Genomic DNA, 13181 nt, shown 5'->3' with positions numbered 1-13181 from the left:
TGCCCAAAGGCATCATAACCACCTAACCGGTGCCTCAAAAGAAAAGATGAGTCGTAAGTGCCTAAGGGAGGATGGTCGTTCAAATGTCTAGAAGCCAGAGTTACAGAACTTTTCTCCAGTCTTAGGTATTACCATTAGAAGGGTTAGTGGCCAGTAACTGTATTCAAACACAAGATTTACATAAGGCTTGTTAAATAAGGGCTTGGCAACACCCTCTTTTCACCACTGAGGGAGAGAGCGAGGTGAAAAGTAAGCACTGAGAATGGAAGCAAGAGCAGGAATAGCAACAGGAAACATGAAGTACTTAAGGAGCTTAAATGGACAAACAGTCAGGACAGGAAAGCCTGATTTCAAGAAGGACAGCTAAGTAGATGCCTTTTTTCTGTAATCGGAGGAATAATTTGTGATGGTAGTAGTTGGGAGAAAGGAAGGAGAATCCACCTGATCGCAATTGGATGAAGAGTTCAAGTACTGGGAAAAAACCATCACATATGTTCCTGATTTGTTTATGAAAAAACATTGCTAGGATAAACCATTAAGAATGACAGCGTGGGACACTATTGTGCTATTAGAGAACATTATACCAATTAAGATAGAGCTCTTGAAGATTTAGGGGCATGCACAATGAAATCACTCAAAAAGGCAGCAATAGCCATGTTGAGTCACTGCTCATACATCCTTACTTGGAAGCAAAAGGCAGCACGTTTTGACAGAGTAAGAGTGATACCATGCTTCTGCTCCCTGATGAACCCTCAATCTCTCATCACGGAATTCAGCTGTAAACTAGTGATTTGTGGTTTTACTAGAAGATCTACTGATTCTCCTGGGATGGAAAAGCTGTTCAAAGGTATGTAAAAGACAAGTGGAAATGGTTAATGTGCCGCAGAGGACTTAAATCCCTCACAATCCTGGTCTGAATCAAGTTTGTTCTGTGCATGCGTAGTGCTTCCAGTACTCTCAACAAAGGTAGGGTGGGAGTGGAATTTCTGGTCAGCTTTGAGCCAAACATGATTAGCCAGGGATTAGTCCAAGTAAGAAGAAAGGTATTCAAGATCTTCAATAGTATGGCCTGCCACGTGTCTGGAGCATCTCTCCTCCTAGAAAAGACAGAGAACCGAATATTTTTCGACAAGGTCACTATTGTTATTTCTATATATAAGCGTATTTCCCATTGGTAATAGCCTTCACCAGCTCATTTAAAAAGGCCTTAGAAGTGGGCAGAAACCAATTCATAAGAACAAAGTAGAGGGTGAGACGATACAACATTGTACATTGGGATAAGGATCTTTGTCTGCAGCATCAAGACCGTCAAATGAAACCATTTAATGTGATTTGAATACTGAGAAAAAAGGCCCTCCTTTCCTATTGCTCTTAATGCAGGAGAGAATGGCATATATTGCAACTATGGTGACTGAAATATCAGTACTGAAGTCTAAGGACACTATGTCTCAATAAGGAAGACAAAACCAAAACCATCAGTAACTATGGAAAAATAACCGATTTGTGTTTTTAGCCAAGGAGCAGATGTTAGCAAGAGTAGTGGCTAAAAAGAGGTTTGAATGAGCAACTTGAGCTAGGTATTAACTGAGTTTCAATGGCATCCAGCACTGGACATTCTTTGTTAGTGGATTTTTAATTTTTAAACAAATGTTTATGTAAGGGACTACAGCTTGCAAGCGAAAGAAAAGCATAACTTAAGTTCAACAAAGAGGCAGTGTTACAGCAAATTAGGTGCATTTAACACATTCATCTCTCTACGTGATCTAGGAAGATGTCTCTATAGGCGGCTTGAGGATACTTCTACATGACAAGAGGGAAGCCTATGAGGTGACTAAATCCCCCAGGACAAGGCCTAATGCAGGAAGATTTAGCACCTACTCTTCTTCAGGTGAGGTAGGAGGAACCCATAAAAATAAATGACAGAGGTTCCAAAACTCAGGAATACGTAGTTACAATCTAGCATCATTCACACAAAGAAGTTATCATTATTAATATTTTGACCATGCTAGCACTATAAACATTAATGTTCTGCAACTTTCTAATACTGTTCGGTACTTGAAAAAGGTAAAACACACCTGCCGGATGCAACGGAGGATGAATGTTAGTCACTGGTGGGGGAGGATGCATAAAATGCGGCGGAGGTAATCGGACAATCGGTGGCCTATGAGTTAGAGGACCGGTAGGCGTCACAAAAGGCAGATGTGGAGGAGGTGCCTGTGGTGGTGGCTGTTGGTGATGTGGAGGTAGCTGTGGTCGTAGCTGAGGTGCCGATTGTTGCATTGGCTGTGAATTATTTTTTGGGTCACCAAGAACCTTAATACAATAATGACAAAGAAGGTAATGTTAACCATACTCAAGTGCAACAATAGCATCTTTTTGCATAATAGACAGTAGCTAAACAAATCCTTACCTCTGGAAAACAACATTTCAAGAGAGCAACAATAAAGTTTAAACACAAGCAATCACAATGAACATTGTTCACTGCGTAATTCTGATTACATGATTGACACTTTGACTTCAAATACACAGGGTAATATGTAGAAAGGCATAACACATCAAAACAGGACATTCAAATCTAAACGAAACCTAGGCTTCCCTATCTCAAAAGAGAGCATCAATGGCACTCAGTTGGCATGATCAATCTAGTTTGGACGAAAAAGGAGTCTCTATAAGAATGCAATAATCCACGCACTGCAACTGCGTCATGCTGGGTGAGGAGTTAAAACATGTTCACACTACACCGCAAACTTTTACATGATACTCCCACCAGCCATGCCTCCTAATTCTCTTCAGACATTATAGAAGTCTCTGTTGCATGATGAAACTCTACCATAACATGGCAAACATGGATCAGCATCACATATGGCTCTGTCCTTGGTTAGTCATTCAGGAATCCCACCACATAGAGCTGTATCAGTGGAATGTATTTTATCCACTGAAATAGATCAAAGCATATTTCAAACTGAGCTGCACTAAAGAAATAGCCATGTTCAACAAATAGGAGTCATTCAGGAACGACAAGTCAAAAACATGCATTAAGTTAGGATGGAGGAAGGAAGAACACTTAGGTTTAGCAGTCACTGCTCTTCAGAATGAGGTCGTCATACAATTATATCAATTTCGAAATGATGTAAGAGGGCAGTGGAAGTGAGGCCTTCTTGAGCCCCACTTGGTCCTCCGTTTTAGGTGCAGCTTTTAGTTTGCCATCGTTTTCCTAATGATGATATGTTATATGTTTTCATGCTTGTACAATAATGTACTAAGAATACATTGTACATGCAGCTCATTTTCAGTAAGCCCTTCTCTTTATGTAATCTGTGTTCTCTAATCAAGGCTAGAAACATAGAACAAGATATTCCAGGGCTTGGGTTGTCCGTTGGACACAGCTCCTAAAACTCAGACCTATCATCACATCAGAGCTGCGCCTCTTACACAGTGTGATTTGATTACATAAACGGTGTGCGGCCCAACACGGGTCAGGGGAGCACTTCGGCCAAGATTGTCCTGGAACGAACACTGCGTATGAGATGCAGCTCTGCTGACTCTGACCTTTCACCCTGCAGGGGACAATAGCCTAATCTACATTAGAACAGCTCCATGGCACATTATCCAGGTATGGGGTGGATCTGGCTATCCTTCTAGATCTGGCAGAGGGCACTTCCATTATGCTCTCAGAGTATAGGTAGTAATAAATAGGAACGTATAGAAAATTAGCCACGTAATATTGTCATGGTTGGATTGATGATCCTATTCACCATGCTAGCAATGCTGGTTACAATGTTTTGTTTCATCTGCTTAATAACCACGGCTCATTCTCTTTATGCAAGAATTCAATCATTTAAAAAAATGTTTGGAAACCTTAATTCGCATCTTTCTTGTGTTTACCCTGGGCATGCATGAGTAAATAATAAAAGGGTAGATCTGTTTCCACAATTTCCTTGGGAATCAGAGTGGTTATGTTCGAGGTTGCCAATATTATCTGCTACCCTGGGAATGTCAGACGTTCAGGTGAGGCACAGAGAGAGCAAGCCAGACATTGGGCCGACATTTCCTGATGGTGCAGAGTGACTCAGTCCCTACATCCTGAAGTTTCTCTTGTCCTAATACGCAGTGCTACTTGTTGTGGGAACTGTACAGCATGTGCCACCAACGTTGTAGGTCAGGTTTTAATGGATCTCCTGAGCAGTTCTTGTGTGTGCGCAAGGCCCCTCTTCACCTTTAAAACAGACACGTCTGTGTTGTTAGGAATGAACCTTCCTCAGCATTATAGGAATATAGGAAGCACTTATTTTTGTCTAAAGGTTGTTCAAGCTTGAACCTTTAAAAGGATACACCACGATAGTAACTTCCTCTCTGAATTCTATTTTTTGAATGGCACAAGTTTTAACATTCAAGCTAATTGCAGGCATATTTAACATTACATGGGCTACCTGCTGGGGGTGGAGATGTTACCTTTGTGACTGAGGCTTACAAATCTTATAAAACTGAAATAGTTTACTTGCGGTCACCTTTCCTGCAGTTGATGCCAAACAGACATTTTACACATACACTAAAGCTGCCTTACCAGGCCAATACAGAGCGTATAATGATTTAGAAATACTATTAACATATCAGGAACATCAAAATTGCTTCCAAGGCGCCCTTGTGGGAACCATGTATCATAAGAACTTAGCAAGCTTAACTTAAAGGAGTGCAGAACAAGCCAATTGTCTCCATTGTGGGTAGTGATGGAAATATCAATTTTTACAAATTGCTGATTTAGAGCGCATTCCAAAATAAGCATATTCAACTATTTATATAAGGGAATTCCTAACCTCAAACAGTTACAGTGAATGTCACTGATGTGACATTCACCATTTTCTAGACACGGTTACCTTACTTTCACCAACATGAAATACCTGAATTGCATTTTCCTCGGACGGATGTTTGTCTCTGCGTCTTCCTTCTACCCGCCTGATGTTGCCAGATTGCCCTCCAATCACGTCAATGGTTCCAGCTAGCTTCCTGGTGCAAAGCAAACAGACAGATTCAGGTACAAATGGAAGTGACAAACAATTGAAAGCAAAAGGAAGGCAATTCTATTTTGCAAATTAAAATTGCTCTAAATACCCACAAAAGGTACTGATCAGCAATCTGTCACCCGAGTGAAATAGCAAAAGGATGGATTACGAGAGTGAGCACAACAAAATATCTTGTGTCTTCTGATTTTTCAGCACTATATTGTGCTGTAACAAATCTCATATACCTATTCCGTATTATGTTTTTGTTTGGATGAGCAAAATACCTACTGGTATGTGTCCATGCATTTTACAGTGATAAATGTAATATGTTTTCAGCTTCTTATCACATCCATTAAAAGAAAAAGGCACGTAGTGCCTTTATTTAGCCAAACAACTGCACAATCACTGAATAAGTGGCTGCACTTGAGAGAGGTGCAAATTCTTTTTTAAATTAAACTGCATGCATAAAATAACACAGTACAACACTTTTTGCTGTGTCGCGGTCTAGATCACAGCTGATGTAACTTGTTTGTGAGTGCTTAAATGATTAATCATGACCCTAGTGGTCTGTTTTTACAGGTCTTTCTGTATGTATCCCATTATAAACCTCAGAATGTGCTGCTTCCCTAATCTGTTATCAATCAACTTGATTGCAATTACATTTGTTGGAAACCAGAAATTCCAAGGTACAATCAAATGTTACATAGAGGGACTGTACCAACACCCATAATACCTAGACCATGAGATGTACGTATAGGTATTAAAACAGACTGACAACAGACTATGTCAGTGGTGACCAAGACTGCAACAAATCGAAATGTGTTGTCAATTTTATTTTGCATTTATAATAAAGAAACGGTACTTGCCAGCAATTGTGGAGACACGTATGGGTGCATCTTTCATGCTTGGGTGCTTTTATGTACAAAATGCAGCCATAAAAACATCAAAATATTTCACAGAAACCTTGAAATGTGAGAACTTTATTATGGCTTCCTGTGAAATAGGGATTTAATTATCCTAAATATAGCTCACAAACTACTCTACAGAATGTTCAAATTGTCCTGGCTAGTAGGATTATAAGGCACGGCAACTAGATTAAGCAGGAATATTTTAATTATTCAGCACATTTTCTTGTAATAATTTCATCCATTTTAGTCAGAAACATTTTGTGAGGTGTGCAATTTTTGTGGCAAAATGTGTGTCAAATGCAGTAAATTCATAAATATGTGGTAAACTCTGATGCCACAGAATTGTGTAACCCCCCCGGCGATCACCATCGCCCTGACATTTCGAAGTGAAAAGACATAGGGGGTTATTACAACTTTGGAGGAGGTGGTAATCCATCCCAAAAGTGACGGTAAAGTGACGGATATACCACCAGCCGAATTACGAGTCCATTATATCCTATGGAACTCGTAATACGGCTGGTGGTATATCCATCACTTTACTGTCACTTTTGGGATGGATTAACACCTCCTCCAAAGTTGTAATAACCCCCATAGTGTTAAAGGTACCCGCTGCCCACTCCCAGGCAGCAAATCCAAGCTAAGAGATCAGCAGTTAAAACCCATTGGCCTTCCCTGGGCTCAGAGGCAGGACTTTTGGCTTTATGCCAGGTTTGTTAATTCTTCAAGACAAAGATGTGCATTCCAGCGATAGGCGTGTGATAAGAGACGGAACTAGATTTAAGCCAGTTCTGGCTCAGGCAGCTTAAAGTACAATTTTACGAAGTTATGGTTCAGCTTAAGTTATCACAAATCTTATAAGTGAGATATAAACAAATAAGCAGAAAATAACTTTGAAGCACTCCTCTATATCATTCCTATGCAGATGTGGAAAATAAAGATTTTAATCCCACCTGTGCTTATTAGGGAAACGTCTAGAGAGGCCTACAAAGTGAAATAGCTTTTAATTCAATGAAAGGGCAATATTCAGAGCGCTCTATTTTTACAAGGCACACATTAGGGGTAACTACGGATATATAGAACAAGATTTTTCTACGTGGCTGTTGGAAATGGCCCTTTTTGAAGTATTATCCCCATATCTTTTGCCTCTGGCCTCCTGTCTTTGACTGTGTGCTGCATTTCATTTTTGATACTTTTAGGACTCTAAGCAATCTACCACTGCTGGCCAGTGCTAAAGTGCAAGTGCTCCCTGCCTTAATTGGTGTATCCGTGAGTTTTTAGATTTACTACTAAGTTTCTAGTAAAGTGCACTATGTGTGCCCAGGGCCTGTAAATCAAATGCTACTAGTGGACCTGCAACACTGTTTGTGCCACCCACATAAGTAGACCTGTAAACATGTCTCAGACCTCCACTGCAGTGTCTGTGTGGGTAGTTTTAAACTGCCACTTCGACCTGGCAAGTGCACCTACTTGCCAGGCCCAAACCTTCCCTTCTACTGCATGTAAGTCACCCAAAGGCAAGCGCAAGGCAGCCCATGGGCTGGGTGCAGTGTATTTAAGAGGTAGGACATGTACTAGTGTGGTCTACATGTCCTGATAATAAATACTACTAAAGTCGTTTTTCACTATTGCAAGACCTGTCTCTCCCATAGGGTAACATGGAGATTGCCTTGATATACCTTTTAAGCGTAATTTCCCACGGGGAGCAAATAGAGATATGGAGTTGGGAGTCTCTAAGCTCCCAATTTAAAAAAACATTTTTGGGTGAAGTTGGTATTGTAGGTTTGAAAATGCCACTTTTAGAAAGTGGGTATTTTCTTGATTAACCATTACGTGCCTCTGTCTCTCTGTGGAACACACATCTAGGGCAGTATGACAGTTTGTGCTGTTTGTGAATTCGCTCTAAACAGTCATACAAAGGGAGCTGAGGTGTGCCCTGCATATCCTTTTGGGTCTTCCTGAGCCAGAGTGGTGGGAGGAGTGAGCCAGTCTGGTGAACCATCAGTTAGAGCTGCAGATTTGGTGTTTGAGCAGGAGAGGCTGGAGACCTATTCAGTGCCTCAGTTCAAAAAGTTCTGCAAGGAGTTCAAATGTCTTATTAAAGACCTCACTAGAAAGGAGGAGCTGCAAAAGGCCCTGAGAGCCTGATTGGCAGCAAAGGAGGCTGGAGAGCCCACAGAGTAGGAGAATGCTATTGTGGATAGAGAAGCAGAGACTGCATGGTGATTTTGTGGATAATCCGGATCTGCCTGGGGGAAAGGCATCCTCCTGGGCAGGCAGCAGTGTTTCTTCAAAGGGTCTGACCCTAGAGGAGCTGGAAGACCGGTGGGAAGCTAGGAAGGACAATTTGGAGCTTGGAAGGCTCAAAATGGAGCCAAAGAAACTGGCCATAGAAGACAGGAAAATGATCTTAGCTCATGAGCTGAGCTTGAAGGAGCTGGACTTAAAGAGCAGGTCCAGCACAGATGGTGGCAGCAGATCTACAGTGCAGTCTGAGGGAAAGGTACACATACCCAAGGATGTGGTGAAGGTTTTTGGGGTGGGGAATGACACAAAGCAGCGGTTTAGGGGTTATGAAGTGGCACTGAGAATGACCAGGGTTCCCTGAGAGAGATTGGAGGGCCGGACTATGGAAGTATTTCTCATTGGAGGGACAGCTTGTTGGCATTAGAAGAAGATGATAGGATGAGGTACCCAGCCTTGAAGGAAGACCTAACCAGGAGGTGTGGTCTCACCTCAGAAGGTTACAGGGTAAAGTTTAGGGAGAGTACTAAACTTGGTTCTCTAACTTGGGTGGAGTATGTTGATTCCTTTTGCAGAGACTGGATGGTCAGGTGACGTGCAGCGAGGTAACAGACTATCCGGGGCTTTACAATTTGTTTGCATGGGAGCACTTGTCTTGTTTTCCAGAGCTGCACCAGTACTTGATTGACAGCAAGCTTACTGAACCCAGGAAGCTTGCCAAGGAGGCAGACCACTGGCTCAGCGCCAGGGTCCAAAAGAAGTTGTATGTGGGCGATCCAGTCAAGGGTGGGCAGGATTCCCAACAGAGGAAAGAGGGGGGAGTTAAAGGGAGTCAAGGAGAGGTCTCAGGATAAGGAGGGAGAAAAAGGTTCCCATGTCCCTTCTGACAGGAAGGGGGAAGGTTCTGGTGGGTGGTGGCCCAGGGCGTCCTATTTTCAACCATGCTGCTTTAAGTGATTCCAGCTAGGACACAAGAAACGGGACTATGTCTTTCCTAAGAAAGCCCCAACTGGTGGCCCCTTTACAGGGGTGGACAATGTGGGCTTAGGGGGAGGTCATTCCCAGGGGCAGGTCATAGACCATGTCATAATCTCCCTTAGTTGGGAGGTGAACTCAGAGGGTGAGTTGGTGATCCCAGAAGGTGAGCATCGTCACTTCCACCAGATGAAAGATGAAGGTGTCCTAGTCAATGCTCTGAGAGACAGTGGGGCTAACGGGACCATGGTTGGGGAAAGGCTAGCCTCCCCAGAGCAGTACACTGTTGAGAATATAGTGTGACTCCAGCCCATGGGCAGGACTTTTTCTGCCCTATGGCTCTGGAGTCCCTAGAGGGGGTGGGGAGGTGACCCAGAGAAAGGTCATAGTTTGTCTCCAGATACCTGTAGACTGCATTCTGGGGAATGAGTTGCCCCCGATGTCAGGAGAACTGGGAAGGGCGGCTGCCAAAGGCACTCTAACAATTAAGTTTTCTGGGGGTACCACTCCAAAGCAGAGGGTACAGGACCCCCGCAAGAGGGACAGGAGGAGGAAGAGCCCATCCCGTCCTCTGCTCAGCCTCAGGGTACACACCGTAAGTTGACCGACCAGTCTCAGGATACTATACCTGAACTGGTGGGAGGTGAAGTGGAGAAAAGGTTCTAGGGACCTGGGCTACTGCCACCCACTTTTCGAAAACACAGAGGATATGTATCCCGGGATGGCCAGGGGCCTGGCTCTTGACACTGACAGCTGTCAGGGGCCTCTGTTGGTTGTTGTCCTTGTGGTCAGAGTTTTCCCTGGGTTGAGGACCAAAATCAGACCCAAGGGGTGAAATGGGCCACATCACAATGTTGGCCATGGAGGTACTGTCTGCCTACTAGGATGCATTTGTGAGCAAGGTAAGGTTAAGTGCTGCACAGATGGAGTCCAAAGACGAGAAGTGTTCCCCCTGGGTTAGTTCAGTGGGCCCTGAGAGTGTACACACAGGGATCCACATGAGTTCAGAGAGGCGTAGATTTGGCAAGCACCCCTGAATAGTGGACCATTGTCCAGGGTCTATTGCCCTAAGCAGGGAAGTCCAGCAAGGTACTGACTGGCCTACCCTGGCTTTAGGCTGGGAAGGGGTTGTGTTGAAAATGGCCCTTTTTCCAGGATTATTCCCAGACATTTTGCCTCCGATCCCCTGTTTTTGACTGTGTGCTGCATTTTATTTTTGCTAGTTTTAGGACTCTGGGTACTTTACCACTGCTGACCAGTGCTACAGTGAAAATGCTCCCAGCCTAAATTGCATTGGTGATTGGTTTATCCATGACTGGCATATATGATTTACTAGTAAGTTCCTAGTAATGTGCACTGTGTGCCTAGGCCCTATAAATCAAATACTACTTCTGGATCTGCAGCACTGACATGAGTAGCCCGGTAAATATGCCTCAGACCTGTCACTGCAGTGTCTGTGTGGGCAGTTTTAAACTGCCATTTCAACCTGGCCAGTGCACCCACAAGCCAGGCCCAAACCTTCCCTTTTACTACATGCAAGTCACCCCTAAGGTAGGCCCAATGCAGCCCCTTGCACAGGGTGCAGTGTATTTAAAAGGTAGGACATGTACTGGTGTGGTTTACATGTCCTGATAGTGAACTACTGCTAAAGTCGGTTTTTACTAGTGCAAGATCTGTCTCTCCCATAGAGTAAAATGGGGGTTGCCTTGAAATACCATTCCAGTGTAATTTCCCACTGGGAACAGATAGAGATATTGAGCTTGGGGTCTATGAACTCACAATATAAAAATACATCTTTTGGTGAAGTGTTTTTTGAATTGTAAGTTTGAAATGCCACTTTTAGAAAGTGGGCATTTTCTTGATTAACCACTATGAGCCTCGCCAGTCAGGTCAGTGGGATACACGTCTGGGTCAGGATGACACTTGGGCTGTTTGTGAATTCACTCTAGACAGTCACACAAAGGAGGCTGAGGTGTGCCATGCATATCCTTTTGAGTCTTCCTGAGCCAGAGTGGTGGGAGGAGCTGAAACCTGCATCTGGATGGAGCTGTGCCTGTATTCACACATGGATAAAGCAGTCTCCAAAAAGTTGGAGTGTGTCTGGGGCCAGGGCAGAGAAAGGCAGGGTCGTGTGCACTACAAAGACTTGCCTTTGAAGTTTGCTTACTTCAAAGACAATATTTGGTATAAGTACTGGATCTCTGACACCACAAAGTTAGTACACTTCTGGACTAAAGACATTCTGTCAGGAAAAAGAGCTGGGTGCTATAGGAGGGACTGCCATTCTGTTGCTTTGTTGTGCTAGCCTGCTGCTTGTTCCTTCTGTCCTGGCAGTGAAAGGGCTGGATGTTGCTTTCTACATCCTGCTTTCCAAGGTTCTCTAAGGACTTGCACTGAGGTTGCCTCCTGTTAAGAAGTCTCATGGACATCAAAGACTTCATCTGCCAGTGTCTGGGCGCTTCTGCCGAGAGTCCTAACTTGCCTAGTAGTGTCAATTCCAGCCCCTGGCCCCTTGGAAGTGTAAGATGGTAACCTGAAGGAGAAAATCCACGCACAGAGGCTGAAAAATGCCTGTCCCGCAGCAGGAGAATCAACTTGGTGTCCGTCTCGCAGCTGCAGAATCGATGTAGCACCTGTTTCACTGTGGGGCCATACACCCTGTGTGTCTGGATTTTCCATGCATCGTCCTTGGCCGTCAATACTTCATCACCCCAGCACCGCAGTAAAGAACCAATGCTGTGTGTCCAGAAATCGAAGCATCGCCCTTCATGTGGGGAAAGAATCTGTGCATCACCTCCACTGCGCAGTAAGTAACTGATGCATTGCTTAGCTTTTTCGGCACCTCACCTCCCCTGCGGCCCAGCATGTTCTTTGTTTTTTGGCACATCCCAGGTAATTTGTGCTAAAAAGATACAACCACTGATTCCTATGGAGTAGGACTCATTTAAACATTTAAAAAGTGATATCTCTACTTGTATATGTTGAATTCTTGTTGTTTTGGTCTTGATTTACTAAGATAAATATTGGCAATTTTTCTAAACTGGTGTGGAGTACTTTTGTGGTGTTTTCACTGTATTACTCTGTGTGTGAACAAGTACTTTACACATTGCCTCCGGGATAAGCCAGACTGCTCATGCCGAGCTACCAAGTGGGTGAGCATGGGTTATCTTAACTATGTGATCCGCCTTACCCTGACTGAAGAGAGGGTCCCGAATTGGACAGGGTGCAAACCTCTGCCAACTAGAGACGCCATTTCTACCAATGGCAAAGGCATTTTCCCTGCCAGTACTATGTAAATGGTATAAACATACAGTGACGTCTACATGACATCCCATGCTATTGTTGCCCTCTAAGAATCAACAATGCACATATATGGAAGTTAAATGGGCCAAATAGAGAGTTTTAATGTACAGCACATACTTTAGAGGGGAAGCACAAGCACTTTATTACAGTTTACCAGTGGTAAAGCGCATAGAGTTCTCAGCAAAAATACGGTCCCAAAAAAGACAGAAAATCTGTGGTGACCAAGCAGAAAAGGAGGATTTCCTTCTCTTTCAAGTTGACTTTTCTTTCAGCTGTCATACACAAAGATAATGCTGTAGTCCCTTTTCAGTCTTGAAGAGCCCGGTGATCAAGCTTACCTAAAAGAAATGAGAAAGGGCACATGTTGGACCTGCACTTCTACCTCTGTTCTAAGCCTGAATATATTTAGCTATGAGTGACAATGAATTTCTAACCCGGCTGAAATTCTGCTAGCTTTGTCCACCTGTGATGCTCTATTAGAATTTAATAAAGCAGTTCCGTGATGATATACCGCTGCATTTGCCTTTCTCATGTTATATCATGAGCTGGTCTCATCTTGCAACCTTCTTTCTCCAGCATTTTATGTGGCGGGCCCACTATAGATCTTGGAATAAAGAGCATAGTAAGTCTGCTTCTGAACTACCTGGACATCAGTGGGGTCTGAATAACAGACCTGTATTTCTTATCAATCTTTCATTTAACATACTATGGGCCTGATTTAGATTTTGGAGGACAAGTTACTCAGTCACAATAG

The 13181-nt window shown here is 43.4% G+C and overlaps 1 protein-coding gene across 3 annotated transcripts in view; it reads right to left on the bottom strand.

The window, feature by feature from the left end:
* Window positions 1–13181, bottom strand: part of LOC138261609 (pre-mRNA 3'-end-processing factor FIP1-like) — a 201380-nt gene that overhangs the window by 73875 nt on the left and 114324 nt on the right. For all 3 annotated transcript variants that reach the window (XM_069210742.1, XM_069210723.1, XM_069210732.1), the window contains exons 9-10: window positions 4899–5004; window positions 2076–2313 (exon numbers count right to left, since the gene is read on the bottom strand). In XM_069210742.1, coding sequence (XP_069066843.1) covers window positions 2076–2313; window positions 4899–5004 — 344 coding nt within the window. The remainder of the gene's footprint in view (window positions 1–2075; window positions 2314–4898; window positions 5005–13181) is intronic.

The sequence above is a fragment of the Pleurodeles waltl genome, chromosome 2_1, assembly GCF_031143425.1.
Source record: "Pleurodeles waltl isolate 20211129_DDA chromosome 2_1, aPleWal1.hap1.20221129, whole genome shotgun sequence".
Taxonomy (NCBI): Eukaryota; Metazoa; Chordata; class Amphibia; order Caudata; family Salamandridae; genus Pleurodeles; species Pleurodeles waltl.
The sequence above is the reverse complement of the archived record's forward strand: the minus strand, read 5'-3'. Positions and strand labels throughout refer to the sequence as shown.